This window comes from Drosophila persimilis, unplaced genomic scaffold (genome assembly GCF_003286085.1).
Source record: "Drosophila persimilis strain 14011-0111.01,24,50 unplaced genomic scaffold, DperRS2 tig00000000-arrow-pilon, whole genome shotgun sequence".
Classification (NCBI taxonomy): Eukaryota; Metazoa; Arthropoda; class Insecta; order Diptera; family Drosophilidae; genus Drosophila; species Drosophila persimilis.
In genome coordinates, this window is record NW_020825288.1 from 10135195 (window position 1) to 10152709 (window position 17515).

Below are 17515 nucleotides of genomic sequence, written 5' to 3' on the forward strand. Positions count from 1 at the left end.
TAAGCGGCAACGACTGTCCCCTGTTTCAGGGAAAATAAATATTTTCAAATCAGTGGCTCTATTTCGCATTCGTTATCCCCAAGTTTTCTCGAAATTCTCCCGCCAAATGCGAAATAAAACTTGCGCTTAACAGCACGCTGTTAAGAAAGCTTGGGAGAGAGCAAAAGCCCAACGGAATTTCGGAACAGCGAGGCAGGATGCTCGGACTCAACCCTGAAGCTGACAATCCGCACAGGACACAGTCTCCAGCAGCCCCAACTGTCAGTTTGTGCGCCGTAGCAGTTCTCAAACTCAGCTAAAGTCGCGTGCATTGCGGACGGGACGCAACCGAAGCCGTGCCGAGTAACAAATTTAACTGTAGTGAAAAAATTGCCAGGCGGAAAATTTTGCTATTTTTCGAGTGATAAATAAGAGGATCTCCCGAGCGATATTCCCGAAAATTGCCAATTACGGAGTCCAATTTGCCAAGGCAGTGAGAATATGTGTATGTCTGTGTGTCTTTTATATAATGATGGAAGGGAATGGAAAAGCATTAATGTGTGTTGGCTGGGAGGATGTACGATTTTTTCGCTCAGCTCTCGCCAGCGACGAGGGCAGACGCATACAGCAAATGCGATAGGCGAGGTGGTGGCGGAGGGGGGCGGAGCTCTTGATAGTGTCACTGTCATTGCCAGTGCACAGCAGAACAGAAGAAAGGAGTCCAAGGGGGGGGAGGCTGCACGATTCCGATTGCGGGTGGCCAAATAGGTTAACAAACAATGCGTATAATGGCCGTGCGAACGGCAGAGTACTCCTTATTCTGAGGCAAACTAACAAAAAAGTTAACTAAGGGCGGACTTAGACGCGGCAAAGCACGGTACGTTGTGTGTGTTGTGGCATCCTTTGCGAACCTGGCATCCTGTGTGTTTGTGTGTGTGTATGTGTGTGCAAATGCTGGCAAACCACCCCAACAGACCCCACAGAGCCCAGGACCAACATTTTGGTTACCCAATAAATTAAAAAGAAAACCGAGTGCGTGGTTCTGTGTATCATGTACGGGTGTTCATGAATGTGCATGTATATATGTATGCGTGTAAGCTTTAACGCGCACACACAGACTCGGGTCGGTCAACAAAAAGTTCATCTCCATGATTTGAGCATATGAATGTTCGATTCGAGTGAATGTAGTACATACTTGAATAATTCAGAGATACTGCAATGCTGCTGGACGGCCAAGTTTAAAATATCGTCATCCATTGTTCAGAGCTGTCCGCAGAGCTTCTCATTCCACCCATTCACATCAGCCCAGCCGCTGTCTGATTTAATGCTACGCCGGAGCTTTCGTGCTTGTTTGTTGCTTTCTCATTATCCCGTTGCGTTGCTTTAATAATTCACCAAATACAGTTACCGCTGAATCTGAAATTGCCCGCACAGCACTTTCACACTTTGCCAGCTTCCAGTTGCCAGTGTGTTCGCAAATCCAGGCGCTTATTTGCGAAGCGAAGGACGCATGCAAATGAATTTTTAATTTGCACGTTTTCATTGGGTACACAGAAAAAAAAAACAGATCAAATTCAACTTTCAATCCACAGGTCAAAATTATATTTATAAAATAAGTTTCCGAGGACAATGGTTATAGGATACTCGTATGGTGGGTTGATATTTCAAAGGGTTTTATTGGAAAATGCCATCATTTAACCATACATTTGTTTCAGTGTAAGCTAGATGGGGTGAGGGTTGCCTGTGACGGGCCTAGGCCGTATAGAGTTTTGCTTGGGGAGGATGTGGATGATGACAGATTAGAGCGATGCATCAATGAGTCAGCAAATTAGGCAGGATGTGGATAGGAGGTTGCATCCTGGCGCGCAGGTAATGGGGGATGATGCCACACACTGGGATCTATTTTTAGACCGCCCCATTGCAACTTGCCATAAAGACTAATTTATGTCATTTCCACACAACGTAGCCGCCCGTCCCAGTCCGTCCCCCGGTTGGAGGCAAGTGCGGCGTAAGTGAAGCCGAAGGACACTACACACGCCTCACCGACGAGATGCCGCCGCTGTGCATGCGACATACCGAAGCAATTGCCGTCAGAAGCAGCAGCAGTGGCATCCTTGAAAGCTCCGCGCCCTCTGCCAGAAGGACCACGAATACAGGCGCTGCCAGTCACTGATGAGGGGCAGGCATTTGCACTTGCAGTCGCAGTCCCAGCATGGAATGCATCAGAGGTGGCAGAAGTATAAATAACACAAGGACATGGACGGCGCAACGAACGCGACGAGGACAAAGGCCCACGGCAACGACAACGGTAACGGTAACGGTAACGGTATCGGCGTGTGTGAGAGCAACGTTGAAAGCACCACCAGCATCCATTGCGAGCTGTGACCGTGCAGCTAGGCCACTAGGTTCCCATTGCGGCTAAATGACGAGATTCAGATTCATAGTCGAGAGACATTATTTGTAATGCAATCAGGACGAGGAAAGTGCTAAGTGAATTGTGCCGGGCCCAAAAACTTAAGTGCCAGTACCGCAAAGGCGGGAGCGTCAGTAGCACACACGCACAAGCCAACCGTTACGTGGCAGAGAGCGCGAGAGGAGAGAGCAAGTGAGAGTACGAGAGAGGTGTCAGACTTGTTGTTGGCGCTTAACCCAATTTGAAAAGTTTGTCCTTTGAACGAAAGCGAGCCCCTGCCAGAACCAGCGGACAGCAAGCCAGCACGGTGCGAGTGGCACATATGGCAGCCAGCGGCCGGACAAGTTGCAGGTGCAGCCAGAAATCCAGTAGCAGTAAGCAGCTTTACCGCAAGCGGAGGCGCCGCCAGTGAATGCCACATTGCCAATAAAATAACCTCGTCTAAATGAAGAATGAAGAAACAAAATGTGCGCACGATATCCTTGATCGTGTGTACATTTACGTATCTGCTTGTAGGCGCCGCCGTCTTTGACGCACTTGAATCTGAAACGGAGAAGCGTCGTTGGGAGGCGCTGCAAGGTAAGTGAATGGCCGGCCAGGACATTTTCTGGCTTCGAGTTACGTCATAAACTAAACAGTGGTGCAATTTGGTTGCATTTCCAGATGCCGAGGACATGATAATACGCAAGTACAATATATCGCCAGAAGACTTCAAAGTCATGGAGACGGTGGTGCTCAAATCGGAATCGCACAAGGCCGGCCAGCAATGGAAGTTCACCGGCGCATTTTATTACGCAACCACAGTGCTAACCACCATAGGTACTATGTCGTCACGTCACCCTACTGCATCTGGCATTCAAACGATGCATTCTTTATATCTGAGCAGGCTATGGTCATTCAACACCCAGCACCGTGGGCGGGAAGCTCTTCACCATGTGCTATGCCATTGTGGGAATTCCCCTGGGCCTCGTTATGTTCCAGAGCATCGGAGAAAGAGTGAATAGACTGAGCAGGTGGGTTGGCTGTGCCTGGGCCCTTCCTGTGCCCTTTCCTTTTCCGGCTACCCCTACTGATACTTCCACCTCCTCTGCCATACCCACAGCTATGTTATCCAAGCAGTTCGCACATCGCTGCGCTGCAAACGAACTGTCGCATCGGAGGTGGACCTCATTTGCGTTGTGACGACGCTTAGTTCGCTGACGATAGCGGGCGGTGCTGCGGCCTTTTCAAAATTTGAGGGCTGGAGCTACTTTGATTCAGTATATTACTGTTTTATTACATTAACTACAATAGGTAAGATCTCCATGGCCCTTGAGAGAAGATGGCACAGCTCACCTATTGGTATTTTGTATTTTTAGGCTTTGGCGATATGGTAGCCCTACAAAGGGACAACGCACTGAATAGAAAGCCGGAGTACGTGATGTTCGCACTGATATTTATACTATTCGGCCTAGCAATCGTGGCCGCTTCGCTGAACTTGTTAGTGCTTAGGTTTGTTACAATGAACACCGAAGATGAGCGACGCGACGAGGCGCAGGCCATGCAGGTGAGAAGATCAGAGCCGTGGCAGCGGACTCCAAGCAGCTCATGCAACTCATTTTTTACCGTAGACTTGAGGACTGTTTTAGCATTCCTATGATTATTTTTATGATTAAATACAAATTAAAAAATACGAGTACATTTACCAAGTCGAGATAATCCAGTTTCGCTGTACCTCCCCTTCGTAGTGAACCGCTTTACTCTCCAGTTTTATCCTAATACAAAAGCTTCGCTGTACCTGTTCACTTAGAATCTTTGAATACGATATGTACAACTTTGTTACGTTTATTGCCATTCAATTCAACTCGAATAATTTCCATCTCATCTCTCATGTCGAACCTTGAACCTGAACCTTTCTCTCAGAAACTTGTTAAATTATTTCTACATAGCTTTGAATATCTGCTTGCCACTTTGCTGCACACTTACACCACCGACTTACTCTTGATAATCATGCACCTTCGGTTTCTTTTTCAATATTTAATATTGTGCAATTGCAATACATATTTTGTACTGTATTTGGAACCAATTAATTTATACAATTTATTCAATGCAGGCCAATACGAGAGCAACTCAATGTAAAACGAATTAATATTTTCTTTTTTGGCATATTTTCGGTTGCTTTTGACTTAACGAACGAATCAAATGCAAAACGCGAGCTTAGTTTATGTCCAAGTCCAGTTTATGGACCAACGAGGTGATTGCGGTTTTTCGATTCCATATATTTGACTTACTCTAACTACAACCACCACTTCACCACCTGCTTCTATACCACACTGAACATCAGCCACAGCCAGAGCCACCGCACCGAGAACCACAAACACACTCTCGCCACAGCCACACAAATCCAGTCCCAAAAAACTGAGCTCCGCTCCCTATTTTTTCCACGCTATACTAAGCTCTACTCCACATTTGCACACTCCAGCGTAATATAATATAATAATTAATGCCGATACCCTTTACAGGCACTGCAAGTGGCTGTCAAACTGGAGGGCGATGTAATAACATCCAACGGGTCCATACTGAGCGGCTACGAGGGACACGATGCCCAATCGCTGAACGGATCAAGTGCGTCATCCATGTGCTCGTGCCATTGTATGTGTCTAAATAGAAACCGACATAAAAAGTACGTAATCCGCCTGAGTACATTTCATCACACGACAAAAAAAAGATTAGCAATAGGGCAATTTACAGTGCACTTGTACTTAAAAAGCTCTGCGAACGACGCGTCGGAGGGCAAGATTATCCAAAGGACGTTTCCTTTTCCGACTGAGAGTGAATACCGTGAGCAGAGATAGAGATAGACCTAACATAGTGCATGCAGCTGCCAACGGGACTCTCGAGAAAGTTTGAATAGAAACAGACAGTCAGAGAGTCAGACTTGGCCAAATTCACTTGGCTACTAGTGGTGATTTTAAGGAACATTATTGAATGTACATTATTCTAGATATGTAGATTATTTTTAAGCCTGCATTTATATCGACAAAACGAAGGACGTACCACCAAACGTCTTATGTACGAGTATTTATTCATTTGTGGTTTTTCTCAACTTTTCGATTTTTATATCTGCGCAGGAGTAACCACTTGGGCAGGAACAATGATACAGAGTAAGAAACCTCTTTGAAAACTTTAACCGGCAGCTTATTAACACAATGGCCATTGATTACCCAACAGGAATCGGTACAGACTGCAGCGATCGCCCACACACATACGGCACCTGCTGCCCGAGGTGGTTCCCATGCAGGATTTGAACTACGACTACGATACACAAAGTCTGCACTCAATGCCGGATCGCGGGATCATGGACAGTAACTACATGGGAGTCGACATGGTGGATACTGCGAGCAGCGGATCCCCGTTGCGGCCACAGCAATTGCTCAAGCGCAACGTCTCACTTCTATCTTTTCGCATCTAGGAGGAGGTATTGGTATTCCAGTGGCAGCCAAGAGAGGAGCAATCGCAGAGTGAAAATAAACAAGGGGAGCAGAAAGCAGGAACAACGAAGTGGCGGCCCCACCCCTTGGACCTGCCCTCGCCAAAAACGACTTACAACTTGAAAGTGATAAAAAGGCTCTAATAGTACTTAAAACTTATTTAGATTCGAAACCGAATGTAGGACGAGATGGAGTTGGGAGGATTATTGAAATGCGCAATTTATGTGCGCTCCGCGAGATTCTATTTATGTGCATTTACAATGTAAATTAGTGCATAAATCTATAAAACTTGCAGTAGGCATGCTAGCGACTATACCTAAATATATGTATACATACATATACAGTACTTACTGAACTAGAGCACTATACAATTGAAAGTAAACCACTGCCATTTCCGAGCGATAGAGAACAGGAGCTATGTAAACGACTACATGTACATATCGTATATGTACATGAAGCGGTGCCCACATTGGTCGTCTTTCTATTTGAACACTTACAGCCTCTGAACGGTATACAATATATAAGTTATACCCGTGCATGAACAACATGCAGACATACATACATACATATATCGAAATTGTTATGAAAATTAGGTGCTGCCTTCACTGAAACAACTGCGGGTTTCACTAGCTGCGAGTCCTTGGGAAGCCTCCGAAAACCGAATCCAATCGTACATATAGTTCAACTACCATCAAGGGCAAAGAGAGTATCAAATGAAATTGTGTAAATACTTGATAACGGATTAATGGTAAATAATGTTTAATAATCCATTTTATTCCAACTTATATTGATTACTATTATGTAATGTTTGACTCCAAACTTGATATTAGTTTACGGTTAGTGTGTACGCATATTGTAGCTAGTAGCCACATTTCATACGACGCCAATTAAACTCGATCTTATCCACTCAAACCAAGTGTGAAATACTAATGTAGCTTTCAGTCACCCACAAAAATAATTTAGGCAGCTCCAGTGCTCAAGTGTCTCCACGATGTGCCAAAGCACCCACTCGTACGTACATACGTATGTACATATGTACGTGGGATGCAGACCTAACCCACTATGTGGGCGAATAGTCTCAGACCAGAACCTCCCCAGTCGCATTTATGCAGAGTGCATTTAGTGTTAGTTGTAGATAATGGCGAAATAAATTTCCAAATCCCATGACCCATAATTTAGGCATTTGTTAATTTCTTCACAGCATTTGTATTTAAAATACAGCTCACGAGATCTGTACTAGTTAGTTGATGCATTTTTCAAGGCAATTTTTTCCATTGCTCACTCGAGACGTCAAACGCTTCAAACTCTCTTTTATCCTTATGTGCTTTGTATATGTATATAGGTGTTTATGTATATTGAAAGGAATAATATTACTTTAAATAATGATATATTGTTACAGCAGAAACTACGCGAGTTTAAAAACTTAGCTATGAATTTGATTTAACTTCACAGTTTTTAAAATGAAAATTATTTCTTTAAAAATTTTAAATATTTATATGTAACAAATTTCATCCAGTACTTATGGCAAATATGCCTCTGGTATTCTTTGAATTCAGCATAGGAGCAAAAGAAACTTAAATTTAATTTAATTCAAGCTAATCAGATAAAATAAGACTTTGTAATATACTTATATTCCAGGATTGCAAAAAAAAAACAACAATTAAACTAATTTATACATATATGAATAGCAGATTGCGTTTTCAATTTATCCTGGTACAAAAGTGCATCTTAAACCACTCAAACCAAACCAAATTTAAAAAATCTGTATGGTTTAATTATATTTTCAGAGGTAGTGCTTCTTTTTATCACATCAGTATCTGACATCTGGTTATATTGAAAGGGGGGGGCGACGGGCGACACCCATGTCGATTCCCTTGGTAGGCCATAATAAGATTAGATTCAGATATTTGCAGGAAATAGTTGTGTACAAATTTAAAAATGTTGTTACGATAGCGGAAATCCTCTCATTACTGCTGCTCTTTATGCCTACATCGTTAGAGTTGGCTATTTTTTGTATAATCAAGGCAAATAGCACCTCCCATTTGAAAATTTGAAACATTTGGAGATGAGGACCATCCATTTCCGCTGCGAAAACCCGGTACAACAAATTTAAGCGTAGACTTGGTTAAGCTACCAAAAAGTGATGATTAGCCACCATGAGACATACCGTGAGATACAAACATTGCTCAGATTCAAAGGAACCAATATACAGAGTCCGCATACAAATTGTAAGTAAACATATCTGCTAGCAATCTCCGACACAACACACAATGACGCCTTCCGCGACAAAAAACAAGAACAGCAAAAAACGGATAAATGCACAAGTTGCATACTTGCTCGATTTGTCAATTTTAAATATGAATACTGTGGATTCATGCAGGGCTCTAATATGCATCCTGGGGCTAACATATATGTATGCAACTCTTCAGTCCCCAAAAGTACCCCAGCTTCTGCGGTGCGCCATTTCCCATAGCATTTGATTAGGTATTGAATTATTGTGTTTGTTTACTTTGATTTTTGATTTGGCCTTAGTATTGGCTGAGCTTACCTCATCATACATAGTTGAACTTACATGAGTTCATGTCCAGACAACATTTAGTAGATTTAAATTAATTAAATTAAAGATTTAGTCCAAAACACAAACAAAAAATGTATATTAAATGTATCCGTATTTATTGAAATTACTCATTTTAAAAGACAATTTTAGTTCTTTTGCTGTTACATATGTTACAATATTGTTGTCATCTGCAAGAATCTGGTTTACCTTGCGATGCGCGATGTGCAGCCCTCGACTAAATGATCCCTGTCTGTTCTGTTTTATTGCCCAGCGATGGACAATGGGGTAGTTGGATTGTGTCGAGTGTGGCGGCAATCGAAAAACATAATTTTTAAATATTAAAAAATATGTAGAGTGGATTTGCATGATTTCGTTATCGTTAGCTGGGTGCCAGTGACGCGGGTTAGAATAAGGTGTCTGTGTGGATGTTTGTAGAATAGTTATAGTAGAAATCTAAAATCAAGTGTTTTAATATTAAAGGGACAGCTAACTAATCTAATCGTCCATGCTCTCGTTATTGCGGTCCGGTGAGGCATTTCCGTTTTTGGGCGAGGCCGAACGGGATCGGGAGCGCGAACGCGACTTGTTGTCAACTGAAGCGGACCGATCGCTGCAATGAAGAGGGGCGAGGAGAACATTAGTGTCTATTTAAAGGGTTTTTGTGCAGCCAAGGTCGAAGGACTATGCATAAGACGAACGAACACGTGCATCCAAACAAAACCAAAGAAAGCACGAAAGAAAGAATTTTACAATATAGTGCCTCTCGTATCTGAGATCCACCTTACTTACCGTGAACGAGAGTCGCGATGGTTTGACTTGGAACGTGAACGGGAGCGTGATTCACGCTTCGAATTGGAGCGAGAGCGAGAACGAGAATCGCGCTCACGCTTGGGCGAGCGAGAGCGAGTACGCGAGTGCGACTTGGATTTTGACTTAGACACATCACGCGATTTACTGCAATACAATGGTAGGAGCAAATAAGTACGAAACTATTTAAAAAGATAACCATTCTACTTACTTGGAGCGCGAGCGGGATCGAGAGCGCGATTTAACAGGCGACTTGGACTTGGAACGTCCGCCACGAGACTTGGAGCGGCTGCGAGACTTGGAGCGCGAGTGCGAAGAGCGACGAGAGCGAGAACGCCTGCGCGAGCGAGAACGTGAGCGCGAGCTGGAAGAACGAGATCGACCACGTCCGCCTCCACCTCCACCACCACTAGCGCCCCCGCTGCCACCGCCGCCGCGTCCTCCTCGACGATCCTCGACCAGATGGACCCGTCTGCCATTCAGCTCTGTGTCGTCGAGCTTTTCAATAGCCGTCTTCATGTCCGACAACGAGGCAAACTCGACCACGCTGCAATGCGAAACATAAGAGAAGGGTTAGTTTCGATATGATCAACCAGATTTCGCCAGATGAAGACTTACCCTTCATTACGGCGCTGCTTGTGAGCATCCGCATAGGTGACCTCGCCGGCCTGACGCATGTAGTCCTTCAAATCCTGCAGATTCGCACAAATTCAGTAGAGAAAAAACATAATTAGTCAATGGTCGTGGGAGATGTCTCATAGTCCGCATCTAATAGTGGCAAATCAAATGAGAACGCATGCAGCAGACGAAGTAGATTGAATATTTCCAGGTCGGGGTCGGGGTCGGGTTCGGACTCTCGCTGTGTGGCATGTGTGGAACATGCCTCCTAACCATTTCCACCCTCAGTTTCTGTCCCTCTTTTAATGCCTGTGCCTGAGTCTGTATCTTCTTCTCTTGACGCGCCTGCCTATTGTGGAAACTGAACCTCATCAGCCCAGCTCGCGCTGTTACCTCAACCACCACATTATAGCAGCCGACAGTCGTCAGCCGGCAGCCAGTTGGGGGAAATATTCAATACTCCTTGCTGCACACGTCACAGAACTTAGGCATAATTAATCATAGAGAACATTGTGTTTCGTAAAGATATTTTGGAAATAAATGAAAATAAACAAAATATATTTGTAATTGAGTTCTTACTTAATGCGCTTTCAGAGAGAGGACGTACACACACATCGTTTTTATGGTTTTCGCTTAACACCGAGAGTTTGGATTGTCTGTCTAGTAACTGTGGACCAATGGGGGACACCACCTCATCGAAAGGGTGTGAGCGAGCAGTCGAGAGCGCTCCGATCGAACATCGATTACTTAACCAGGCCGGCAGCCAGTAGCCAGAAACCAGAAAACGCACGTACGCACGGGCGGGCAGACAACACGGAGGGATGCACAGCCACAGCCACAGCCTCAGCCTTAGCCAGATCTCGTATGGTTTTTGTATAAATTTGTATTTTATATTGGAAAAAGTATTAGCTCTTCAGATTTGGACCAGCAGCCAACATTGGAGGGAGGAGTCGCCGGCGGGATACAGTCAGATCAAAACATCACGAGTCAGACACAGTCGCCGGATGCCGGAGGCGGGATTTGTGGTCAAGAGCGAGCGAGCAGTGGCCGTGCACTTGGGCAGCACAACCAGTCATAGAGGCAGTCAACCGGGCAGCGGAGGCGTCGCCAGCAAGCATCTCTCACGGCGCTTCACAGAACGAACTGCAAAAATAAGAAATACGTTTTGGACGACCGCCTGCCTCTGAGGCATGGGCGCTGCTAACGCGCGTGACGACGACATACGGCAGGGGCTTGCTGCTCCAAGCGATTGGTTGTCTAGTCAGTAGTCTCCGCCAGATCACAAGCCAGAAGCCAGAACCAGGAAGGGGAATAAGCTCGGATGCGCTAGCCGATGTGGCAACTGAATGCGCGTTCTGTTCTACGAGTCGACTAGCATCGTCATCGCCATCGTCACCATCTTCATCGATCTTCGTCAGGCTAATCCTCATCCTCATCTCATCGTCGTCGCCAAGATCATCTGATTAACAAAACGCTTCGCTTCTCTTCTCTTTTCTTCTAACCATATTCGACCAGATTCGATTGATTCCAAATTGCCTCGCACCCTTACACTCACAATTGCTATAAGGAATTTGACAATTCTTTATACATATATAATGTTTTGTAAATTAATTGTAAATTTGTAACAATTAAATACCTAACGCAAGAGGCAAGCCTACGCACGTGGGGCAGGTACACACAGCGGGCATAGACGCACTGCGTAGGCTAGCCTTTTGGCATGGCAGCATGGCAGCACGCATCACTCAAATATCAGCAATGGGCCATCAGGCCAGCGTCGGCCATCGTCTTCTGGTCTGGTCTGGTCTGTTCTGTTTTGGTTCGACTCGTTATTGGGATGGACGGATGGAGCGGCGGGCGATGGCGCATCGTGTTCAGACCCAAGCGGAGCGACGATAATAATGAAGCACAGTCTATTGGGATGCGATGCTCTAGTGGCCCTCTTCTAGTGCCGACGACTCGACTGCCGTGCTGTCTCTCTCTGTCTGTCTTCCATGATATTGTATGACCATACCAGGGGTCACGGTACTAGTTTGTCTGGGATCTGCCCACGTCTTGGGAGGATGACAACGACAACTCTATATTATTTGTCTTTACATCTGGTTTCGGGTTCGGCTTTGGATTCATTTTAGCCAGATTGTGGAACCTTTGGACCGGTACACACACACACACATCTCTGTCCCTCTGTGTGCCTGTTTGTCACTCTTTCACTCTGTCGAGCAGCTCTGGGCTGGGCTCTCGCGGCAGTAACAGTACTCATCACATCAAAAAACTCTTTTGGTGTTCGGTAGTTGGTGTGTGAGAGAAATAATTGTGGGTAGATTACGCCGATCAGTACCAGAGTTTAGCATAGTAGTATAGTTGTTTACAATTCACTTAAGCCTAAGTCAACTGTACAGCTTAGTGCTAACTAAATGTTAAAGCTAGTATCTGTTCGGGTTGGTTTTGAGTGGGTATCGAGTGGGTATCGGAAGCAAACAGAAAACGGGAACACCAAAGTTGAAAAGTGGGGAAAAAGTGTTCAAATGATGAGAGTAGTCGAAACGGGAGTTGGATATAGGTTGGACTGGATTGTATGGGATTGGATTAGTGGTTTCTCGGATCCGTTTCAAGTGTTAGCTGTTATGGCTAGTGCTACTCTCCTTCTCTTCGTGATTTCTAAGCTACAGTAGATATAACCAAACGCTCTAGAAGGAGCAAGCTCAATGCACTTACCTGCCAGCTGACGCGGCTCGACAAATTCTCAACAATCAGGCGGTACTCGGTGCGCAATGGCGGCCCGTAGCGGGAGGATGATCTGGAATTTTTGTTTCTGGTGAATAATTGAATGGATTTTCAAATTAGTATGACACTGCGCTGCTGCCGCTGCTCCATCACAGATACAGAGATATGATGTATATTTTTATATTTAAATAAAGAACGCATGATAGCAGGAAACGCGGAACAAAATAAATTAGAATTACGTTAGGTTGCGTGCAAATGGGAGAACAAATCATAATTCGCATAGCAGTAAGGAACTAAGGAGCGCTTCGCAAAACGAGAGAATAAAACAGCAAGTCAGTGTCTTTTAGTCCCTTCCACACGGAGTATTCAGGCCCGGAGTATTCACTGCCGTTCAGATGATCACTCCACTCGACTCATTGGCGATAGGAGGTAACATAAGTAACTCAAAGAAACGAATCGCATCGGTGTGGAAAGGAACACAGGCAAAATACAATGTAATACATGAGGGTAATGGTTCTACTTTAACTCGATGTTTTAGATCATAATCATCGCTTATACAGGAGACTACGAACACAGCCTGTACTTACTTGTCGTTGTAACGTCCGCCTCCGCCGCGGCGTCCACCGTAACGATCGTCGTAGCGATCGCGATTGCTGCCGCGGGCTGTGCCTCTGGCAGGTTCAACAACCACGCTGTAAAAATTGAATATAGCAGATAGAGTTTACGCGCGCTTTTCAAGCACTCCCGCTTGCGTGTCAACTTACCGCTCCCCCAACAGCTCTTTGCCATTTAGCTCGTAGACGGCATCATCGGCGTCACGATAGTCTTCGAATTCCTGCAAATTAAATTAGGTATTGATATTGGTATTGATTTTCAATTTCGTGTCCAACAATCGCCTGCCAGTGCTCGCACTCACCACAAAGCCGTAGCCGTTCTTAATTAGTATGTCGCGAGTGCGGCCATAGCCTTTAAAGAAGCGTTCCAGATCGCGCTCCCGCACTCCGTACGGCAGACCGCCCACGTACACTCGTGATCCAACCATATTACTGATGCTTATGTGTCTTTAGTAAATGCTGAAAAACGAAAGAGAAAATTTTCAGATTCTATTTTGCTCGACTGTCCCGCCGTCGCCAAGGGAATACACATGCAATTCACGGCTTGCGTTTGTGTAAGTGTGTCAGTGTGTGTATGGGCCCAAGTGTTTTGCCAAGATGGCGATGCCGCCAGGTACACGCACACACATGTACACCCCTATGTGTGCAATATACCGGGTACAGAACACGGCAAAATAATCAATAGCCGATGGGTATGCGTTTTGTGTGTGCACGTATAAGAATCGTGGATTTGAATAACATACCGTTTACTAAAGAATTCTTGCACTAAATATACAATCTACTACTTTTTTCACACACTTAATCCCACTTTTGCGACAGTCACGAAAAAATGCAAACTCAATCTCCCGACGAAAACGGAAGTGGAATTTACTTTACTGTCAGCACATTGTACGCTTTCGAACGGGCACACTGACAGTACCATCAGCTTATCGCACAAAAATACCAAAATTTCAATATTAATAAATTCTTTTTATGAGATATATATTATTTTCAGAGGAACCGAGTGTTTTCGTCGTAACATTCTTCACAAAAATACTATATTCAATGAAAAAATTAATTCATCAGTTATTCATTAAATAACTATAAATCGATATATCACAAAATACCAATGACCGTAAATAATGTTTATGGTGTCTTTTTTTTGACAAAAAAATTAACCAAGCCACTCACAATAGAATTAAATATACCAATAGACTGATGGACTCATCCAAGAGGATGTCAATGCACCAATATATAAATCGTGGGGAAATGACATTTAGAGCATCCCAGCAAACCAAACGCTAACAAATGATATCGCATACGAGGTAAATGCGAGACTTAACCCGACAAAACGCTCGTATTCGGACAGGCATATGAAAGAAATATGATACTTGTGTCGTTCAGTTTGTGGCAGTGAAGGTATCATTTATGATAGCTCGCAAAATAATCGTTTGCGAGCCTTCTGCGATATCGGTTGGGAGTCGTTTTTGATATATAATAATATCAAAACAAGAAGTAGAGCTCATTTTTGGCTCGCTTGCGATCTCATTTGCGAGAGTTTTACGATACAAAACCATATCGTACCTACAAAAGCTCGCTTGCGAGCTCGTTTGCGAGCACTTTGCGGAACTCTCGCAAAACGCACGTTTATTGGTTTTCTGGGATGTCCCAATCATCATCGAATTCCTGATCATTTGACAAATGACGTCAAAAGGTGATACCATAAAATTTGTGACGTATATTTCGGTATATTTCTGAGAGTCAAAGCGTATTTATTATTGACAAAATCTGCGGTCACACTATACAGTTCTAGGGCGTCTGCTTGAAGAAAGTGAAAAAGTGATTGAAAAGTTTTTTGCTTCCAACTTGTGCAGTTGTGCAAATAAAAGTACTATGGCAGACTTAAACGACTCCAACGGCAACTACGACGACAACGATGAGGTAAGCGCAGGATTGCGAAGTTTTTATCGTGAAAAAATATCAATGCCGACAATGCACTGCAAATTTTGCACGCGGTTTTTTCGGAGAATTTAATGTGAATATGTACGTGTGTGTGCGTGTATGTGGCTCCGATCCTCGGGCCTTTGAGGCCGGCCAGTGACACGGCATAAGTTCAAAGCGTTCGAAAGAAGCAACGAATTTGCAAAAGAACAACGAAACCGGCTGTAGGCGAGAGAACAGAAAACATGTACGCACAAGCACACATGCAAACATACATACTATATGTATATACACACATCGACGCGGCGTTGCAAATAAAAAGAAAATGGCGGGCGGCATTTTTCTTTGTTGTATTGATTTCACTTGCGACTGTACCTGAAAATTGCTTATGTTTGTTTGTTATTTTTTTTACAACGTTCTTGACTCTTGCAGCAGATTACCGAGCCGGAGCAGCTGCGCAAGCTGTTCATCGGCGGTCTGGACTACCGCACCACGGACGATGGCCTAAAGGCGCACTTCGAGAAATGGGGCAACATCGTCGATGTTGTCGTCATGAAGGATCCGAAGACAAAGCGGTCGCGTGGCTTTGGGTTCATCACCTATTCGCAGTCGTACATGATCGACAATGCCCAGAACGCGCGTCCGCACAAGATCGACGGACGCACCGTAGAGCCCAAGCGTGCTGTGCCGCGCCAGGAGATTGATGCTCCCAATGCCGGGGCCACAGTCAAGAAGCTGTTTGTGGGTGGACTGCGCGACGACCATGACGAGGAGTGCCTGCGAGAGTACTTCAAGGACTTTGGCCAGATCGTGGGCGTGAACATCGTGTCGGACAAGGACACCGGCAAGAAGCGTGGATTCGCCTTCATCGAGTTCGACGACTACGACCCCGTTGACAAGATCATTCTCCAGAAGACCCACACCATCAAGAACAAGAGCCTCGACGTGAAAAAGGCCATAGCCAAGCAAGATATGGATCGTCAAGGTGGTGGCGGAGGCGCTGGTGGTGGAGGTGGCAGTGGAGGCGGCGGCGGTGGTGGTGGTGGCCGTGGAGGCCCCGGTGGACGCACAGGCGGTCGCGGAGGGGATCGTGGAAGCCAAGGCGGCGGCGGCTGGAGCAACAACCGCCAGAACGGCGGTGGAAACTGGGGCGCCGGTGGCGGTAGCTTCGGCAACAATGGCAACTTTGGCGGCAGCCAGGGCGGCAGTTCCGGAGGTTGGAATCAGCAGAGCGGTGGAAGTGGTCCCTGGAACAATCAGGGCAGCAGCGGCGGCTGGAACAACGGTGGCGGTGGCGGGGGCTATGGAGGCGGAAATAGCAACGGAAACTGGGGAGGCAACGGCGGTGGCGGCGGCGGGTTTGGCAATGACTACCAGCAGAGCTATGGTGGCGGCCCGCAGCGGACCAACAACTTTGGCAACAGCCGGCCTGCTCCATACAGCCAAGGCGGTAGTGGAGGCGGTTTCAACAAAAGTGAGTCAACGTTCGTGCAACACGATTCGGGAAATCAATTAACAAAAGCATCTTCTGTCCTTGCAGGTGGAAATCAAGGAGGCGGCGGCGGTGGCCAGGGCTTCGGGGGCAACAACTACAACACTGGAGGCGGAGGCGGTCAGGGTGGAAACATGGGCGGCGGCAATAGACGTTACTAGACAAGGTAAATATGGTAATCGAGTTGATTTGAGCCGGACGGGCTTGTCCCCGAAGCTCCGTATGTGTGTAAGCGCTCGGATACGTACATATTTCGTCGTTGCAGCTAGCCAAAAACCATTCATGTGAATCGCTGAACTCTTGAAACCGCTAATGCCAAATTTTCTCCTTTCTCGCAAATAGGTAATCACGTAGAGAGTCAGTTCAAGCTTCAAGCTAGACAAACAGGCAGTCTAGGCGCAGGCAGACAGAGACACAGACAGGCACAGGCACAGGCAGAGGCAGAGGCAGGCAATCAGTGACAGTGAGAATTGTGTGGGCGCGAGTGTGTCAGTGAAGGCAGACAAATACCCGAACAAAAAATACAATGCAAGAAAACAGCAAACAAGCCAGCTCGATCAGATATGCAGTTTTCAGCCCTCAAACCCCTGAATCCGCTAAGAACCGCGTACCGTGTGTGTTGATAAGAGCCACATCCAGCCACAACAAGCCAAAAGAAAACCAATCTCACTCCACTTGTCGACAGCTTGACTGCTGCTGTCTCTCTTTATAAACAACAATATTATCAATTCATGTTTAGGATTTTAAGAACCTTGAACGCTTAGTTTTAACTATATTAACAAGAAAACGATAACGAAAACAAAAGAAAAACCAAACAAACAAAAAAACGCAAAATATACTAAACTACATTTTATTTTATGATAAATTGACTACCACAGAAACGAGAACAATGCAGCGAACAATCTCGTTGGGAACGGGCTGCGC

At 45.4% G+C, this 17515-nt stretch overlaps 3 protein-coding genes across 6 annotated transcripts; 2 read left to right on the forward strand and 1 right to left on the reverse strand.

The window, feature by feature from the left end:
- Positions 1–306: 306 nt before the first annotated feature.
- LOC6588611 (two pore potassium channel protein sup-9) lies at positions 307–7270 on the forward strand. The gene is made up of 9 exons (XM_002013118.2): positions 307–484; positions 1946–2971; positions 3056–3211; positions 3279–3405; positions 3495–3685; positions 3751–3938; positions 4894–5054; positions 5503–5535; positions 5603–7270. The coding sequence occupies exons 2-9, from the start codon at positions 2845–2847 to the stop codon at positions 5841–5843; spliced, it is 1224 nt and encodes a 407-aa protein (XP_002013154.1). The 5' UTR covers positions 307–484; positions 1946–2844; the 3' UTR covers positions 5844–7270.
- A 1577-nt stretch (positions 7271–8847) lies between these two features.
- LOC6588545 (serine-arginine protein 55) lies at positions 8848–13996 on the reverse strand. 4 transcript variants are annotated; one of them, XM_026987928.1, is made up of 9 exons: positions 13923–13994; positions 13482–13638; positions 13330–13400; positions 13153–13257; positions 12557–12653; positions 9845–9918; positions 9438–9773; positions 9209–9373; positions 8848–9029 (listed from the first exon to the last, which is right to left on the reverse strand). In XM_026987928.1, the coding sequence occupies exons 2-9, from the start codon at positions 13605–13607 to the stop codon at positions 8915–8917; spliced, it is 1089 nt and encodes a 362-aa protein (XP_026843729.1). In that variant the 5' UTR covers positions 13608–13638; positions 13923–13994; the 3' UTR covers positions 8848–8914. The 4 variants fall into 4 exon arrangements, with proteins under 4 accessions (XP_026843729.1, XP_002013155.2, XP_026843735.1 ...); XM_002013119.2 differs by having other exon boundaries at positions 12557–12638; positions 13923–13992; XM_026987931.1 differs by lacking the exon at positions 8848–9029 and adding an exon at positions 9036–9100 and having other exon boundaries at positions 13923–13996.
- Positions 13997–14985: 989 nt separating this feature from the next.
- LOC113567375 (heterogeneous nuclear ribonucleoprotein 87F) lies at positions 14986–16752 on the forward strand. Its single transcript, XM_026995021.1, has 4 exons — positions 14986–15099; positions 15535–16105; positions 16154–16573; positions 16652–16752. Exons 1-4 carry the CDS (start codon positions 15052–15054, stop codon positions 16750–16752), a joined length of 1140 nt encoding a protein of 379 aa, XP_026850822.1. The 5' UTR covers positions 14986–15051.
- Positions 16753–17515: the final 763 nt, after the last annotated feature.

Excerpts from the sequence above, each read along its gene's own strand:
- LOC113567375 (XM_026995021.1), top strand. The coding sequence starts at position 15,052 with ATGGCAGACTTAAACGACTCCAACGGCAACTACGACGACAACGATGAG. Across the intron at positions 16,106-16,153 it reads TGGTGGCGGAGGCGCTGGTG|GCCCCGGTGGACGCACAGGC; the intron begins GTGGAGGTGGCA and ends GTGGCCGTGGAG. Across the intron at positions 16,574-16,651 it reads TGGAGGCGGTTTCAACAAAA|GAGGCGGCGGCGGTGGCCAG; the intron begins GTGAGTCAACGT and ends GTGGAAATCAAG.
- LOC6588545 (XM_026987928.1), bottom strand. The coding sequence starts at position 13,607 with ATGGTTGGATCACGAGTGTACGTGGGCGGTCTGCCGTACGGAGTGCGG. Across the intron at positions 13,258-13,329 it reads AAAGAGCTGTTGGGGGAGCG|CGTGGTTGTTGAACCTGCCA; the intron begins GTAAGTTGACAC and ends CAATTTTTACAG. Across the intron at positions 9,774-9,844 it reads AAGCAGCGCCGTAATGAAGG|CGTGGTCGAGTTTGCCTCGT; the intron begins GTAAGTCTTCAT and ends TTCGCATTGCAG.
- LOC6588611 (XM_002013118.2), top strand. The coding sequence starts at position 2,845 with ATGAAGAAACAAAATGTGCGCACGATATCCTTGATCGTGTGTACATTT. Across the intron at positions 2,972-3,055 it reads TCGTTGGGAGGCGCTGCAAG|ATGCCGAGGACATGATAATA; the intron begins GTAAGTGAATGG and ends TTGCATTTCCAG. Across the intron at positions 3,686-3,750 it reads TATTACATTAACTACAATAG|GCTTTGGCGATATGGTAGCC; the intron begins GTAAGATCTCCA and ends TTGTATTTTTAG.